Source organism: Numida meleagris, chromosome 4, assembly GCF_002078875.1.
Source record: "Numida meleagris isolate 19003 breed g44 Domestic line chromosome 4, NumMel1.0, whole genome shotgun sequence".
In the NCBI taxonomy this organism is placed as follows: Eukaryota; Metazoa; Chordata; class Aves; order Galliformes; family Numididae; genus Numida; species Numida meleagris.
This window is the reverse complement of record NC_034412.1, coordinates 74,635,043-74,653,791: the sequence shown is the minus strand read 5'-3', so window position 1 is coordinate 74,653,791 and position 18,749 is coordinate 74,635,043. Positions and strand designations below refer to the sequence as shown.

The 18,749-nt window shown below is 41.9% G+C and overlaps 1 protein-coding gene across 7 annotated transcripts in view; it reads left to right on the top strand.

The window, feature by feature from the left end:
* Positions 1-18,749, top strand: part of LIMCH1 (LIM and calponin homology domains 1) — a 166,680-nt gene that overhangs the window by 132,092 nt on the left and 15,839 nt on the right. For 6 of the 7 annotated variants that reach the window (XM_021393732.1, XM_021393727.1, XM_021393730.1 and 3 more), the window contains 8 exons: positions 79-205; positions 2,886-3,040; positions 3,237-3,639; positions 6,338-6,559; positions 14,760-14,853; positions 16,102-16,274; positions 16,887-16,992; positions 18,202-18,276. In XM_021393732.1, the coding sequence (XP_021249407.1) occupies positions 79-205; positions 2,886-3,040; positions 3,237-3,639; positions 6,338-6,559; positions 14,760-14,853; positions 16,102-16,274; positions 16,887-16,992; positions 18,202-18,276 (1,355 nt within the window). The remainder of the gene's footprint in view (positions 1-78; positions 206-2,885; positions 3,041-3,236; positions 3,640-6,337; positions 6,560-14,759; positions 14,854-16,101; positions 16,275-16,886; positions 16,993-18,201; positions 18,277-18,749) is intronic. The other variant, XM_021393731.1, reaches the window with a different exon arrangement.

Below are 18,749 nucleotides of genomic sequence, written 5' to 3'. Positions count from 1 at the left end.
GGCTTTAACTCTCACAAAGCTGAAGGAGTATAATCTTATAAATAACACTGCACTTCTTATTATTCCTTCATTGTTTAGGAGCATGAGCATGTTTGACATGAGAAGTGAGGAAGAAGCCATGGCTCAGCCTCACAGCAAAGCTCGCCATGAAAAGCTGCAGAATATACACAACCAGCTCAAAGAGGACGAGACGAGGTGGCAAGATGTGAGTGTACCACAGTGTCTGCAGTACTGGCATTGGGGCCAGCCAGCTGGGCAAAAAAGCAAGAGTTGCTAAATCTACAGTTGCTCTCTCAACCAGGACCCTTTTTCTTTGGTTTTTTTTTTCAATGGTCTGTTGATAAAAACATAGAAGTTCATAACTTGTTGTACATTACAGGGCACACAGGTGAACCGGGTATTTTGCTTTTTAAGAAAACGTGATTAAACTCTGATTGCTTAAAAATGAAAGCAGAACACTCCCATTTGCTAACTTCTCTAATTTTTCTAACTAGAAAATGCCTGAAGTGAAGAAATATAAGACTAAGCAGGGTGATAAATATATAGGTTGGACTTGGCTTCGGTAAATTTGGATACAGAAAATGTAAATATTTTTCATCTTATTCAAGCAAACAAATTTCCCTTTAAGTTAGATACACCTTGCTTGTGTTGCAAGCCCTTTCCAAACTCTCCTTATTCAAAGTGTTTTTAAGTTGTCGTAGCAATTTTGCGTTATCTTCAGTAAACTGAAAGGATAGGAAAATAGTGTTGACAATTTGCAGGCAAGTTAGTACCAAGAGCTTCAGTATCAATCCTGCGAATTCCTAAAGACTGATTTTAAATGAGGAATATTGTAGTTGTTGGGGTTTTTAAAAATCTCTTCAAGCAGCTAGTACAGTAACTTCCAATTACAAGGACAGCTGCTATGAAACATGTTTTTTAGAAAACTCAAGGAAAAGCCCCCCCAAAAAGAACAGTATATACAACTAATAAATAACTTTTAGTAGAACAATGAAGGATTTCAGCTGAGTGGTCTGTATGTGTGGGAAGCCGTAATTTCCCAGCAGAGATAAGAATGAGCCCAAAGGAATTCAAGAGGTTTGAGAACTCTTCGCTGTTGAATGGAAAATCCTCTGAGCTAAAGTGCACGAGTTTTCCAGGCCCTCAGCACCTTACACACCAAACTAAAAGTTCTGAAGAGCTACTAAAAATTCCCGTAGTGGAATGTCCTTGGCATTCAAAGGGTTTTGTAGAGATGACTCTACATTCATGGTCTCATATCTTTTATATGCTCATGCTGTAAGTTTGCCAACAATTAACGGTTTCATAGCTTTTTCTGTTACTGTTTGTATTATTTTTCTAAAGAAATGGAGCTGAAAAGTATAAACACGTCTGCTTTTTAATTGCAGAAAGAGGAGGAGGGCTTATGTTATGAAATTTGCTAATGAAAAACTAATATCCGAACAATAAGCAATAGTGGGAGTAGATGAATAAAGAAATGCTTTTGTACTTCAATGAGAATAATTAGTAACTGAGGAAGAGGAAAGGACCGCGTTTCACGAGGGGGATTATGGACTGATATATGTAGGTCATGTGAAGAAATACTTTAATCAGCACTCCCTTGAGTGTAATGTCAATAATTTGTGGTTTTAAGCTAAATTAAAAGTGACAAGGTTTGTTCCTGGTTTTAATAAAATAAGTTATGCTTGCAGTACCTTCTGCTGTTTACCAATAGAAATGCAATTAAAATATTTGGAAAACCGTGTCATTAATGAAATAACCTTTGAATTGAGTATGTGTACAGAACCTCTGGTTTTTATTAAAACCAGAATTTATTAGAGTGCATGAAATATAATCTGCATAGTAATCTCCTGATGTTGTAAAGTTAATAACAAATGTGCCCCCATGGTTTCCTATGAGGTTATTTTTCTTTGCAGAAGTTCTACAGAGGTTAATTTTTGTGTGTAAAATTTTGTTCCTTTTCTAGTTGGTTGGTGAGAAATTTTACAGCTTAGAAACACTTCTTGTTTTATTATGAAAAAAATTCTGTCTCCATTTGTAGTACTTGTGAATTCATAACCCAAGCAGGATGCAGGACATAGGTGCCTCCCATAGGAGGTGTCTCTTCTGTATTTCTTTGGTGGCTTCCAAATAGAATATGATCAGTACTTCAACAAGAATGTGTCTGTGTTGCTGCATACAAATGACAGTCTTGTTTCTCTGTCATATCACAAGCCTACCAGGTGTGAGCCACTTTAGTCCATAGTGTTGCTGAGATCTGGGCCCAGAGTACTGGGGGATGCTCATAAGGAAGAGTTTAAGTTTGGATGTTGCACTGCATTTTTCTGTCTGTATAGTGCTGGTTCAAGTGTGCTTGCTTGTAGTTGGCTGATAGCATGGGCAGAATATAATTTTCAGTACTTCCAGACAGTGTATCAGTGAAGTTGTAGTTCATGGTGAAGCCTCCTCACTCCTGCACACCTGATCATTAAAATTCTTCACCAGACTTAACTTTTATACTTCATCTTCCTGTGGAATCAGCTTTGGTCCCTAGAATTGTCCTGGAGGAAAGTCAGTGCCTTGACAGGTCCCTTCGTTTCCTCCCATGATCAGGTAGCATGCTTCTGTGATGCTATGAAGCCAATTAAAAAAAAAAAAAAAAGACAAAAAACCCCCACTAATGAAGATATGAAATTTTTACTGCATCCTGCTATTAGGGAAAAAAATGTCAAGGAGCATCTTTATTTTATGGTATGATCTCCTTTTCTCTTTAAAGCAAGCACCAGAGCCTGGTCCACAGGCAGGTGCAAGCGTTACAAAGCTTGACTGGCTGGATTCATTGATTCCTTAAGGCTGGTTTTTAGCTATTTACAATTCTTCATTCAGCTGCCTTCTTTCTCTTGCAGGACCTGGCTCGGTGGAAGAGTCGTCGAAGGAGTGCTTCCCAGGATTTAATTAAAAAAGAAGCTGAGAGAAAGAAAATGGAAAGATTATTGTCTGGAGAGGGAACAAATGAGCGCAGAAAAAGCATCAAAACCTACAGAGAAATTGTGGAAGAGAAGTATGTTTTCTTACTGAAGTGCAGACACGTGTCGGAAAATGCTTTGTGCTTCATAGGGGATAGGTAGTTGTGGACAGCCATGCCTGCAGGGCTGGAGTAAGGGCAGGAGAAGGATAGTGATGGAGCAGAACTAGTAGGAATGATTTTCAGTGTGAATTTTAATGTGATGATCTCTCTTGTATCATCTCCCACACAGAGAGAGAAGAGAGCGGGAGCTTCATGAGGCGTACAAGAACGCAAAGACTCAGGAGGAGGCTGAGAGCATTCTCCAGCAGTACATCGAAAGATTCACCATTAGTGAAGCTGTCCTTGAGCGTTTGCAGATGCCAAAAATCTTGGAAAGAAGCCATTCAGTGGAGCCGAATTCCCCACTGAAAGACCCAAATCCTCTGAGATACTTAAGGCAACAGTCGCTGCCTGCTCCAAAATTCACTGCCACTATTGAAGCAACCATTGTTCCCACCACTGAATTAGAGCCCAGTGGTTCGACAGGCCGCACGTCTCCCAGCAAAAGTGTTGTCTCCAAGGCTGTGCCTATGCTGACACCCAAGCCTTACTCTCAACCCAAAAATACACAGGAAGTTTTAAAGAACTTTAAGGTAGGGTACATTGCACTCCTGAAAGTAAGTTAGGAAGCAAAGAGATCCTGACTAAATAACCACAACCTGTAAATGTTTAATGCAATTTAAGTAAAAAATTGTACCAATATGCTGATGTTAAAATTCAGCTTCATGCCTCATCCTTTCCAACTTAATGGCCTTTTCTTGGTCATCAGCCTTCTTAGCAGCTTGACCTGTTCAGACTAGAATATTTCACCAGGCTAAGTTTGTTTGGGGGACAGAAAGAAGAAGGTGCATTTTGTGTGGAACAGGTTAGGAAAGAGTATGTCTGTCTCAGCTCTTGTGAAACCACCTCCCACACAATGTTTTTTCACTGAAATGTGAAACTCGCAATTCCTATTTCTCCTCAACCTCATTTGGTCTTCCCCTATAGTATACATTTTAGTAACCAGTCAATTTTTTTTATTTTTTTTATTTTTTTCTGTGATCCTTACAGTTTTTATCTCACAGGACTTGGACAGATATGTCATACTCATGTTAATCTATATGTAATTCGCATGAACAAGGAGAAACTAACACACGGATGCTTCTTCACCCTAGCCCCCACTAAAAATCTGTCTAGATCTTGTTTGCTTGATGTCAAAGAATGTGAGTAAGTAAAAATGATTCCCTAGACTATGTAGCTATTGCATTATTTTGCCCTCAAACACCAGTCTGTCAGTGATTCTTGGCTCCAGTGACAATGTGTTGACTTGCTCCAGATCAGAAGGAGAGGAGTATGTTTGTTTAACTCTGAAGCGAGGGCATCTGTCCTGATCATTCAAACATTCGGTTTTCCTCCATAATATAAATAGAGAAATGTCTTAGTCTAAACAGAGGCATTAAAATGGATGGTGTGCCCTGCCAGTGTTTTTCTGGCTTTTATATTTCTGAAGTTTTTCATGACCTCCCTCTCTAGTAGATAATCCAGCACACAGTCCCAGAAGACTTGGGGCTCACTGTCTGCCCACACTTGCATTTGAAAATAAACCCTCAGACTAGTGCAAGGGGAGTGATGGCAGTGAGGAAAGGGAGGGAACTTTTCACTTGAAAAGCAGTCAGAATGAGTGAAATGCTCACAAAGCTAGGCTGTTTCTCCCCAGTGTGGGAGCCGATGGTGTGAGGTGCTGAATGCCTTCACCTCCCTGCGCTTCTGAAGATGCCCAGAGCCTTGGGGATGGCCTCTGGGTTAATCGCCTTCAGAGGAAGAACAGATCTCTGGATACACACATACAAGAAGTCAACAGGAGTAGTCTGCCCTTAGCACAGCACTGATTGCGTACACTGAATTTACTCAAGTAAAGTGCTGAAGTTAAATGAATAGGGAGCTAAGGAGTGGGACAGAGAGGATGAGCTGGGAAGAACTTTTCTTAAACTGCGTTTCAGTTTGATAAGGTGATTTTGACACTTGCTGCATCAGTTTTCAATAACAATGAAATAAGCAGAAAGTTCCCAAAGAAAGATGTACCTTACAGCTTGTTTTTACATGTTTTTGTTTATGTGACGCCTGTGTAGAAACTTGAAATGACTCATCATCATATGTATCCCAGATAGCTTCTTAAAAAAATCACTAATCTGTGCTGTTACTCCCCCAAAATCCAACCAGTAGCAGAGAAGAGTTTGTCTATATTTACTCTGTCACCTTCATGTCTCTTGTGATGATCCTCTTGCATGGAAGGATCTCTGTGCACAGAGTAGCAAAGTCCTTCTCCAAATCTACCTAAAACTGAGCCCTGCAGACAAGCCTATAAGCATCTCTTGCTGCGGGTAAGCAGGTGTGATACTGATAGCTGGTGCTCTTCTGGTCCCTCTGCAGATTCCAGCTGGGATCTCTTATTTTGAGTGGCTGTGTATAGCTGGACTTCTGCAGACAGCCTGCCATATTGAAAGAACTGTCAAAGCGTCACCAAAGCATCATTCAAAATTCACAATTCTCTCCTAAGAGAAAGCTGTATCAAAGGAAGAAGCTAGAGCTTATTTTGTGTTTTCTTCCTTGCTTAAGAGTTCTTCGGGGAGAACATAGGGCCATCAAGGAGCTAGCTTAACCTTCAGAACAAAGTAGTTAGACTGATTCTACTCTCTCCTTTCCACAGTGACTGCATAAAGTCATTTTCTGGGAAAGAGGCTATTTATTTTGTGGCCTCACAGAGAAGGTGGAATGCCCAGGTTTTTTTTGTTGGTTTCTTGCTTCCCTGTTAGGAACAGTAGATAAACAAGCAAATGAACACTGCTGCTCCTGACCCTTCCAAGTTCACATGGCTGAAGTATGGCCTAGTAGTGCTGTGGTGAGGTTGTCAGGTTACAGAGCAGGTCAGCCTGGAGAGCCTACTTGCCTCTTGCATGACGCAATGCAAAACCCTGGAGTTTCAGTCTAAATATAACCTAAAGCGTCGTTCTTCTTTTAAAATCCTGGGTATATGTGATGTACATAAAGGTTACTTTTCTGTTACTGGAAGAACAAAATGCAGGAAATTGGGAAATCCAGGAAAATCCCTAACTTCTGCTCTTTATTTTATTTATGAACCCCATCTAGACTGGGGTTTTCTGCTGTCTTGTCTGTTGAAATGTGTGTTTGGCTCTGTCCTGCACTGATGGTGTAGACTGTGTTAACAATAGTGATGTTGTATTGAATTCTTGATTTCCTAAATTTGTTTGAGTGCTAATTTCCTCAGTGTATTTATCTAACTGTATTCTACAGGTAGATGGAAAAGTCAGCATGAATGGAGAGAATTTCAACGGAGTTGAAGAGAAGGATAAAGAGTGTACAACAGTAATATTTACTGAATCGCCAAGCAGATCTCTGAAATTTGATGGAGTAGCCAGAGGGGACAGGCCCCCCATAGAGTTGAAGAAGGACCCCACAAGTGTTGAGCTCAGTTTACAGAGGCCTGCCACTCAGAGTGTGCACAGAGAGCCAACAGTAAGAGCAACATGAACAAACCAGCCTTACTTTCTCTGCCAATTTTCTGTCTCATGATGTATTTAATCACAAACTAATGAAACACGAATGGTTATGTTTGTTTTATTTTCAGAGGGTGTGCCCAGACCAGGAAAAAATTCCTTTGTAAATTAAAGGTTTCTTCCTTTGGGATGTGGGTACAGAAATAGGAAGGGAAGGTTCAAAAACATTTTGCAGCCAGCGTTTCTTTTTTTTGGATGGCATGCAACTGATAAGCATACTTTAAATGTGCTGGGCCAGGGAGAAATTGACTCTGTGTCCCAGCCATTGTGCGCATTTATTCAGCTCTTCTCCTGATGTTAGCTGATTAGATCAGCAACATAATTGGACTGTGTGAGCCATTATAATTAGTCTCAGTTTTCAATTTTCAAATGAGGATGTGAATGTGCAGGTAGTTTTGAGCATCCTGCTTTCATTCTCCTCTCAGAAATATTCAAAAAGGGGAGAAGCTATTGAAATACTCAAAGGGGCAATGTGCTTCTTAACTGCTTCATCAGAGAAGCAAATTAATTTTACCATTTCATTTTTCTCTCCCCCTCCCTGGAGAGAAATGCAGAAAAAAAAACTGGAGCATATTGCAACAGGAATCTAGATGCTACAAAGCTGTAAAAAAGGCAGTAGGTGGTTAAAAACAGAACAAAAAAATAAGGACTGGACTGCAAACAAGTGACAGAAATGGGAATTTTAACATTCCTTTTTTGTATAACTACAAAGAGAATCAGAGATATGGTGAGAGTTGGAGTATGATAAATTTTGCTTTTATCTAGATTTCTTTCAAATATCATCCAGGTGGATAACAGGGAGTGGGCAGGAAGTGATGGTTCATTCACATCAAAGGTTGTACATCTTAACTTACATCCCTGCTTCATGGCAGTGGCCACGGGCCACCCAGCACACATGGACGCTGGGATGTGCCTCGAGCACAGACTTGATCCTGTCAGGGGGAACTGGTGTAGAGTCAAGAGTTAATGGTTTGCAGGAAAGTGGACAGGGGTGGCAGAGCAGAGACTACTTGTTTTAGAATAAATTGGGTCTAAGGAAGAAGGCAGGTAGGCATTGCGTCTGATCTGGGAGAGCTAGTAATGGGAATGATTGGAGGATAGAGAGGGGCCTCAGCTTGCTCTAGATTAAAAGGTAATCAGAAAAGTAGCTGAATAAAAGTATTACTATCTCTTTTTATTGTATTTCCAGACCAGTATAGCTGTGGCAGAGTTAAGAGGAAATTCAGCAGTAGCAGCCATAGTTAGGGTGTGGGCATGTTTGTATCTTGGTGATGTTCTTTCATCCTTTCTGCTCTGCAGGTTTAAGACTAATGTGGCAGCTGAATTCCTATTCTTCTGCTTCCAATGTCTTAGCCCTCTTGGTAATATTGGCAAACAGGCAGAACCATTTGAATTCCCAGATTCCTCACAGCTCTGAGATTTGCAGAATAACCTCCTGGTTTGTAAAGTTGAGTGTACTTAATGATAAAGTCATCTGGAGAGAATGAGCATGCACACAAATAGTGCAACTTCTCTGTTCTAAGGAGGGATTTTGTATCACTAGCTTCACGATCTGGTCAATAACATGACTGAGTAGTGCAAATCATAATAATTACTCCAGGCGCTTCAGCCTCAAACAAAGGTGCTTGTATCAAGCACATCAAGGGCAGAGCAAGGTGAGGAGGCTCAGAAAAAAACAAATGGAATGTCCTGAGCATTATGAGGGCAGAGAGAGAGGGACCTACCTATGGCTAGAAGGGAATTCACTAGTCTGTGATGAGATTTACTGTTTTGGCTCTTTCTAACTACTTGCATCTCTTTACCCAGATGCTTAGTTTTAATTTTCCAGGCAGTAATTTAGCTATCAATTATACAGGAGTGCTCTAGTTCATGGATATGAAGGGCTTAGGTACCAAGTTACAGAGTTGGGGTATGGTGCTGACACTTGGCTTCATCACCACATGCTGGCACACAGGCCAGCACTGCCAGGCTGCTCTATATAGGTGGGATCAGTCTGGAACCTTACCTGCTGGAATAGCGCGGCTACACTGGAGTCACTTCACTCAGCCATCTTCCTGTCCCTGTTTTCCCTTGATTTCCAAACAACTTTGTACAGTGATGTCAGCCTACATCTGCAGCGTTCAGAGTATTAAATACATCTCTGAAGATTCAACTCCTCTTAGGAAGGCTGAGAATCCAAGTGTTGAAAGAAAAGAGCCATCTGGGCTTGCCCCGCTCCTCATAAAACACCTTGGAAGTAGGAAAACCTATGAAGCTGCCACTGCATCACTGCCAGCTGGGGGAAACCAGGGCAAGGCTGAAATCAAGACTCTTCTAGCTAATGGTAATGTTGCTACTGTCATATGAAACAGCAGCTCAGTTGACCACTCTGTTTTTTTGTGAGAAAGTAACTACTGTGGCATTTTTCAAAAGAAAAGTTTTTCTCTGTAGGGGTCTGATCAAGCATATGCTTAGTTTGACCCACTCACAGAATTCTTGCCTGATGCTTAACCCTACTGAATTTTGAGGAGAGGAGAAGATGTGAACAGGGATAGGAAGCAGCCAAGATGAAGAAGCAGAGCTATCTGAAGTGGAAGAAGCAACTAATGTATTTTCCATTAGGAAAAATGTTCCAAATAGATGCAATGGAGCATGTTTTCGAATGCTTTTCTAAGCTTGCTTTCACTGTGGTTATTTGTACACTTTTCTTGATTGATGTAGAGACTTGTTAGCTATGTCCTTCCCAAGCCTGAAGTAAGACTCGCAGGCTGTTCCTCTCTCTGTTGAGAGATGCTGTTTCTAGGGGTAGGGTGTTTTTTTTTTCCCTCTGGTTGCTCTGGATTTGTTTTCTTTTTGTATTTTATTCGCTCAATTTCCTCTCTGTCTCTCTGTTCTGAGAACATATATTCCTTTTCATACACGTGTTACCTTTGTCCCTCTTGTCCTCCTTATCTGATCCTCTTCCTGCTCTTTGCGCGCCCCTTCCTCCTCCATCCGTCTGCTGGCTTCTCCGCTGCTGTTTCAGTTCAGTTGTCAGAGTGACTGTTCCTGTCTTCTCTCTGCCTGGCAGCCTTCCCTTTGAAGCTCTGTAGCCCCGCTCTAAATCTGTCCGGCTGGCCTCAGGCGTTGTCTGCAATATGGGAAGATGCTGTGCAGCTGTACTTCAACAGCCCTCTTGGCCTGAATTTTGGAAAAAAAGTTTAGTTGAGTTGTACCACTTAAAACGCCATTATGGTTTAGGGATTTGGGGAGCTAGAGAGGCATTTGGTATGGGTAATACCTCAGTGGAGGTTGCCCTTCTGACAAAGAAGCACCCTCACATGTATGTGAATCCTGTAATGACTGGTGTTCAGAGGCTGTGGCAAATAGAGGCAACTCCTGTCTGAACTGAATATGAAATGGGATGCAAAAAGCTGCAGGAGGGAGGGTGGATAGTAAAGAAGAATATTTTCAAGAAACTGTGTGTCTGTATTATAAGTGCAGAGTTCTTAGATTCTTTTGGATTTTACAACAGGCTTGCCTTGACTCAAAGTAGCTTGTTATATTTTGCCTCTGATTGAAGGGTAACTTTGCATGGAAGGGTAAATTTGGCCTATCAGCAGGATGGAAATATCCCTCTAGTAGTTGCGGAGCAATGTGCAGCTAATAGAGGTGGCAGGAAAAGCACAGCTCCCTTCAACAGTTGAAAAAATTGGGGCAAGGGCCCAAAAATTGACATGCTCAGAATGCTCTGATCAGGCATTGGCACTGCCAGCAACAATGTGAAAATCATCTGCAGAGCCCGGTCCTATCTGTCAGCCATTAGGTTCTGTTTTCTTTCTGATATACATAGCAGTCACACACATTACAAATACTGAGAAATTGTGTTATCTTACTCTTTGAATTAGAAGTTGGCAAAATAAGTGTTTTGTTTTAAAACAATATTCGTGCAGATTTTAGTATAGGGGGATTAATTTGTCAAAATTACATCACTTTACTTTAACCAAACTTCGAATAACCATTTAGAAATTACTGGCTTGCTAGAGTTCTAATTATAGCTATGCTCTGATCAACCAAAAGGAAAATAAATGTAGACAGCAACTTTAAAACGATCAGGGTGGGGTGGGGGGAGATTGAGGCTTTCTTTTAATTCTTAGTTAGCTGGCTTAAACATGTCCATTTCTACTCACTGCTTACTTGGCACAACAAGAAACTTTTTTCTATATCCAAGTAACACTCTCCTTCATCTTCAAAAATCCACTGGTTGAACTGAGATTAAAGTATAAGCTTTCTTGTGGTTGGGGATTGTTGGCCAAACTACAAGAGAACAGGACTGAAACCCTGATTTGTACAGATCTGGTAAGACGAGTCTTTGTTCTTTGATTCATTACAAGAAACACTTGCAGAGTAAGTAGATATGTTCCAGATTGACAGCTTTTCCTTGAACCACATTCAGGAAGATGCAAGGAGGGCTGGGTTACCTGAATGGTTAGGGTGAGATATAGGACCAACAAAACTTTGAAGTAGGTAGAACAGAACTCTGCTTGGGATGTGGTTAAGAATTTAATATCCATATCTTCTACCCTCTGGACCCCCATCCAATTTTCAGTGTCTGTTAGTGATGGGAGATTATTTTATGTCCCAACTGAGCAATGATAACTAGCACAAATAACTCTAGTAGGAATACTTAATGCTATTTCTTGCAATACTTTGAAGGCTTCTCTGTAAATTACTGATCCACCCTGGTCTTTGGCTGTAAGAGCTGATCTGACTATAGCATTATATAGCTGCCAGTAAAAGAGGCAGATGAATTGCTGTGTCAGAGCATTGTTCTGGCTGTAGTACCGCATGGGCATAGCATGCACGGCACTTGGCTGTGGCAGCCCAAGGTCATGTCAGTGTTACCGTTCACAAGACAAAATGCTGGCCTTGATTAGAAAACCATGGCATGATTTTAAAATCTTACAATAAAACATGGAAAAAAATGTTATGTATACAATTTCCATCACAGAAGTTTAAAAGATGTGTTAGGTAATAAGTACGTGTGTTAGGTAATAAGTACGTGTGGCTATTGATACTGCAACCAGTTACATTCCTGAGTGGTTTCACAGAACTCAAGCTGCAGTTCTAACCTGATTCATCCATATTTCTGTGCATTCTTGCTGGTTCTGGACAGTTTGTTTTGTCATGTTTTCGTACATATTTTATGTGATTTTGTGTACAAGTAGCATTAACTGACCTACATTTTGGTTCAATTTACAGTAAGGTTTAATAAAGTTCTACTGTAACTTCCTTTGGAGTTTGAATTCTTGTAGAAGTTGTGAAGTTCAGTGTTTTGGGAGTTCCTAGTTAGTATATTTTTAGGGTTTGATAAGGCTCTGATGCAGCAGTAGGCATTGTTTCTGGCTTGTACGGTTGTAATTAAAGAAAGGCCTGAGTTTATGTCCTGGTTCATGGGATAGAAATCCTTCCTGCAACCAACTGAACTGATTTATTGTCACACCAAGCAGGTGTTTGGTAACATGGTGTAGGAGCTTCCCTCTGAAGTATGTGTAGCAGAGGCAGCGATGCCTCTTCCCACACAAATACCTGTGGTGTAAACTGGCTTTGTAGGTCCTTTGTCCCCAAGTGTGAGATCTGTGAGATTTCAGTGGCCATGTCAAAATACAAACTTTGCAGGTGCTATAAAAAGTTTTATGTTTCTTCCATATTCAGTGATAACATCATACTTTGATTACAAAATATTTATGAAATGCAAGTGATAGTCTGTGGTACAGTGTTTTTGGAAGTACCATATACCTGTGGATAGTAGGAAATACTACCTCACTTGGAATTATAAATAGAATTAGATATACTGGGAATGAGCATTCCCCAGTGAAGTTCACTTAATTTTTTTCTGCAAATTACTTACTAATAAGTTTTATATTTTTAGCTTTGTATTGCTAACATTTAATTGCTTAGCAGAGGGAGGAGGAAGAGTCAAGTCTCGTGAGCAGGAGCAGGGCTTCTGCAGCACGTCATTTCTAAGTTCAGTTTTCCTGCAGCAAGTAGTACCTTTTTTCTTGTTTTTCTTTTTCTTTTTTTGTTTTGAACTTCTCTTTGAAGGTATTTCTATAAACAACACCTACATCCCTATCCTGCTCAACCTCCATACTGGATGTTAAGATTGTAGGTAGATTTATTTGTAGTTTCACTTACGCAGGACAGCAGCAGCCCACAGCACCACGTGTAGGTTCTCAAGGGAACCCTAGAACTGGAGGAGATAACACTGCATCAGCTCCATGCATTTGCTGAGCCTCTTAATTTTTCAGTTTGAGCAGTAATTTTTTGAGAGGGGAGGGTGCGTTCTGTTGCTTTACCAAAAGTAATAATAATCTAAAGATTTGAAACATGCAACAATTGGAAGATTTATGCTCTAGGGCAATGGATAGAGTTGTTGGGTAGGTGCCTTCTGAATTTCCAGTTAAAATATGCTTTGTTGAGAGCAAATACTGAGCTTTCAATGACAGCCATTTGTTTAGTTTTAACAGGTTGTAGAACCACAGAATAACTCAGGTTGTAGGTCTCTAGTGGAGTCTTCTGCTTAAAGCAGGGAGAGGTGTGGAAGCAGACTGAGTTGCTAATCACTGAAGCCTTGAAAGCCTCCAAGGATAGAAATGGCAATTTGTAACACTTCCTGGTTGTCCTCGTGGAGAAATGAATACTTATTTCTTCTTTGGGCAAGGTTGGAGGGAACGGAGGTGGGCTGGGGAAGGCTTAGATAGATTATGCAGAAGAAGAGACCAACAGAATGGCACGGGGCAAACCTGCTGCATTTGCCTGGGCTTGCCACCTGTGCCTTGCCTGGAGTGTAAGCCTTGGGTGTACAGGAAAGCAGCAGGCAGTGCTTGGGACAGCCCTTCCCAGCAGGCATCGATGGGGACATGCTGCCACTTGGGATGCTCAGCGCTGCCGTTGGCGCCTGCCCTGCTGCAAGGTGATGGCTCAGCCCTGGCTGCTCCTCCTGTTCCCAGTTGCTGGCTGCCCCTGGGCTCACTCTGCTCACTTCCCTACCCGCGGCCCTGCACTGTGACTTGGTCGCAGGGTATTTTCCCAGACCATTCCCCAGGAGAGGGGAAACAGGGATTTTCTCCTGCTGCTGACAGCAAAGCTCTCTAAAGCCAGAGTGCATCTGTGGGCGCTGGCATTCTGACCAGACGTCCCTGGTGACACAGCTGGGACAGCCCCGGTCTGCTGCCTATGGGGTGTGGGTGGCTGAGGGGCTGTAGGCTCATGGTTGTCTGTGGGGATGCAGAACAGATCCATGCAGAAGGTAGAGGTGTGAATCTTGCCCCCAGAAAGGAGGAAATTTCATCAAATTTCCTTTCTTGCAGCTGTTAATGAGACAAGAAACTGAACAGGAAAAGACATCTGCAATAGGCTGGTTCTGATCTAGTTGCTTTTCATTTCGAAAAGTAATCTGCTTTTTTTCTTTCTCTTTGAATGCGCCATTTTCTCTCTGTGTTAAAGGGTGCCGAGCAGCCACTGATCGATTTGCTGCAGTGTTTCTTCATTTGCCTACTGGGAAAGAGGATGTGAAGTGGAAGCTGCTAAATCAGTCAGCTGGAATGCTGCTGGTGTGTTGCTGGTGCAGTTAGCTGTGCAGCAGGCTGTGCTGAGGCAGGAAGCTGCCTTTTCACAGCAATTTGGATTATGGGCTTGATATGGTCTCACCGTATTTTTCAGCCCTCTTTCAATAACATTTCAAGTATTTCATTACCTTCAATACTAACTCTGGCTTTTCCCTTCAGATAACAGATTGTTTAGACAACCGTGAAATAAAGGAAGTATTTAATTTCGTTGACACTTTTAAAGCCTGTTTACGTGCTGTGTTTTCACTGATGCATACCTTTTGGTGTTATTCTGGAAGAGAAAACTGGGGGTGAAATGTATGCTTATCTCCAGCTAACACAATTCAAGATATCCTACAATTCTAAAAGCTATTATGAGCTGTTCCAAAGCAACTGCATAATGGCTGCTGCTGAACTTTCAAGAGAGGAGATTAAGGCCCAGTGACTTGGTGCCAGAGCAGCAGTACTCTGTGTGCTGCTTCCTGCCGAGCTCTAAAACAGCCCGACAGGTTACGGAGCAGCAGCAAGCACCTGCCCTTCTATCACCCATCTTTCTATTTCCACTGTACTAACTGTCTCACTCCTCCACAGGCCTTACCGGGGGAAGTGGATCTGGCCGCCAGCCAGCAGGCCGAGGGCAGCCCTGGCACAGCAGGATGCGGGAGCCCAGCAGGCCTGTCCCCAGGTGGGTGGATGGCTGCTGCCCCAGGCCTGCCCCTCCCAGGGCACAATTCCTCCCTCATGTGGGGAGATTAATTTGCTTGTAAAACGTGAAGCTGCACTCCTCACGAGGGTGTTTCTGAAGCATTACCCAAAACACAAGCTTTATCATACTAAATTCATGAACTTTTTTTCTTAATTTTTTAAAATGAGTCTATCAAAGTTCAGCTTGATGTGGGTAAGCAAAAGGTGCTATTTGAAATAGGTATTTAAAGGAAATCTCTTCCTGTAATTGGCACATAAATACAGTGCTCCTGTTTTCTGAGGATAAATGCGAGTTAAGCAATTGAGCTTGGCTCTCAAGCACCAGTGGGTACCATTGCCCCAAGGTCAGAAGCACATCCCGCCTTTTCCTGACAACTGTGAAGCACGTAGGCTGTTAGCAACATCAGCTGACTTAATTACTTGGTCTCATAAATGGAAACCAGCCAGCCTTTCAGGTAGGAAAATCATTACATAGCAGCACAGAGCCTAACAATCTGGAATTCCACCTGGCAAGTCACACAGAAGCTGCAGTCTGGCAGTGAACCAGCCAGTTCTCTTCTCAACAGACAGTAGTGAGGAGCTGGGGATGTTTGTCTACAAATCACAAAGCTGCATCGTATCGAGCTCCACACCTGTGAGAAACACTAAATATTAAGCACTGATAGCAAAGGAAACTGCCAAAGAAAACTGAGAGAATGCAAAAGCTAAAATAGTGAAAGGATGGATTTTCATTGTGGATTTTCATTGTGTCAGCTTTGCAGGGATAGATGTCCACGCTCTGTGATCTTGTAGAGTAGGCAACCTGCTTATCTGGGTAGCACCTTAGAGCAGGCTTCATCACACAGCTTTGGAATGTGCAGTACAGAGATCTATACCTCAGCAGGCGTGTTGTAGTCTACAGCTCATTTCAGACAAAGAGAAGTACTTGATATAATGGGGTCATCCTTCCCCTCATGAAGTGCCTCTCTGCCTTTGTTGACCATGACAGATGTCTCATGGTGATGACCAAGTGTCAGCATCTACTTTTTATCAGGTTTACTTCATCCTTAAAGTTTTGTGTTCCCTGAGAGATTCATTTTTCTTGTGTTGAGGAAAGGAGATTTAATATATATATATATACATATCCATTTTATGGGCTCAGAATATGCTCAGTAAGAAACTGGACTGCAAGAAATAAGTCAATATTTTACTTGAAAAAATATTGTACCCTAATGGCATTCTTTTCTAGGTTCAGAACAAAAGCAATTCAAGTCAACCGTAGTTTGTGCCAGCCCTGTTGTGAAGAGCTTAGAATTTTCTCCTAGTCCTGTCCTTCCCGAGGAAACTGTTCCAAGTGAGAAAGATGTGAAGAAACCTGAAATGGAGAAGCAGAAAGAGGTAGCGCTCCCTGCTACACAGGAGGTATGTACGGGCAAGAAAGGGAATGGACAATGAAACAAAGAAAGACCTCACAAAGAAATGTATATTGTGCAAGTAGCTGGCTGGTATTTTCTCTCTGTATAATGTTATGTCAGGAGTTCCTTCAAAACATGTCAAGGAATGATGCTGAAGGTTGATTTCTGTGCCAAATCCAGTGATCATCAGAGAGACCCTCCTCCTGGAGGAACCTGGAAACTGGCTGTAGCAGAAAAGAGTACTTAGCTGCAAAGCCCAGTTCCTCCACGTGTTGGGAGAGCAAGGCATTCAGAAGGTGTAAGCAGTGGAGGTTGCCTGCTTAGTCTTCTTACAGCGTTGAGTTGTTGTGGCAGTAAAGAATGTCCATGACCATACTGACACACTAGTTGTTGGTCCTAGGTTAGAAGGAGCTTTGGTGTGCAAGGCAATGCGAGTATTGAACTAATGGTTATTTCCAGAACTTCCATATTGCAAGTCCATGTTGTAATTCTGGAGACAGAGACTTATTAATCTTTAACAATGTTGTTTCAGAAAATAAATAGAAAGGGTTTTAAGTTAACCTTTGATTGTATCTGCTGATTTTTTAATACAGTTTCCTGTTCCCAAATGTCTGAACAGGTAATGACACCTAAAGCCCTAGAACAAGAAGGGAGCGTAGTATTGCCGTTTTTAAAGAAACTGCCAGAGACCAGCCAGGCCACTCTGCATAATTCTGATCTGCAAGGTGAGCTAAAAGAAAGGGAGCTGCAAAGAACTCAGCCGGACATAACTAGATGAGTGTGTGCGTGTGTGTGTGGTGTTCAGGGGAAAATGCCTAATTATTGGAGGTTTCTGGAGATAAAATGTTTGATTTCTAGTTGCATCTGACTGATAGAGGTCCCCTGACTTCCATGATGCAAAGGACTCTTCTTGCTGTTCCCTTTAAATACACCAGTAGGATTGTGACATGGGGGGGGTGGGGGGGGCAGGATAGGCACTAATTTGCACTTGTTAGGCTTACCAATTGTTAGGATGCAGTATTATGGCCATGACTGTTATTAATACTGCTGCTCACAGGTGAAAATGGCTTAGTGATTGGTTTTATCTCATTATAAAAATAAAATAAAAAAAATAAAAATAAATAAAAAATAAAATAAAATAAAAAAATAAAAATAAATTCTGCACTCAGCTGTAACTCCTGTTTATAGATAAACAATACTTGTATCTGGCCACATCTCTCAATTTGACCTGTGCACATCACAAGTTTTTGCAAAGCAGAACTTTTTCTTTTGCCTTTGTGACAAAGTTTTGCTTGAGATTGGTAATGTTTAGTAGTTTTAGTTCATCTTGATTTTAGAGGTGCATATATGTAGGGATCATGAAAGAGAGAGGGAGTAATCTGAAGTTGTCTTGTTTGTGTATATATAGGTAATGTAATGATTATCAGAGTGTTTTCAGGATTGGAATTACTGAAGGTAATACTGTTTTGCTTCAAGCACAAGTCAGTTCAAATACCGGGTAGCAGACTGTAGATCTCCCTGGCATGTTCTGAGTGATGCTGAAACACTCGGCTGCTCTCTAGTGTTCACGGCATGTATACTACAAGAAAGATCCCATAATACTTTAAAATCCGCATCTCCGATGGAAACAAACGCAAGAGTGAATTAGCAGTATTGCTAGAACTCTCATGTTGGAGGTTGGAGCTAGATGATCTTTAAGGTCGCTTCCAACCCAAGCTGTTCTGTGATTGTATGATACAGGGTTAGGGGCTGTGCTACAAAAGTAGCATTTAAATCTGGATTGTCCCTGGGATCTACAAGCCCTTCAAAAGCTAGCAGTGTTGGGCCGCTTTTTACAAAGCGATTGCAGTAAGAACCCTGCTGGTGGGTCTGATGGCCCATCCTCACCTATTGACTGCGCTGTTTCTTCTTCTGACCCTGTGCCGTTCCCGCAGAGCCGCCCCGCGGGGTCATGGTTCCGCTCAGGGTGCGGAATGACTGGCGGCGCTCCCGGTTTTTCTCACAGCCAGGTAAACGCGACATGAAGGGCAGAGCAGCTTCAGCCCTCCAGCGTGAGGCATCCTGAGCTGTGGGGTGGGCGAGAGCCAGCAGTCATGGGGACTTGTCCTACCTCTCGCCTTCATAGAAAACATCTATTCCTGTTGCGCAGTTGACAAAGAGCTGTTGGGTTACACATTGCTGTGGTACTCTGGCTGCAGCACCCAAATGAAATCACTTACCTGTAAATACTTTTTTCTTAATTTCTTCAAATCAACCTGATCCAAAGACGTTTCAATAGAAAATGGCAATGGTTCTCTTGGTAACTGTGGCTCTTGAATAGTATAGTTCCATCCTTGTTGCTTTGCTGTGCTTTTTCCTTTCTTGCACAGAGTCTGGAAGGGAAAAGTAGATCAAAGCAGGTAGCACTCAGTGTCCAGACCCCGCTAATGCTCTGGCCAGAAGTAGATAGCAATAGCTAGTTTTAGAGTAGAACCTGATGTTA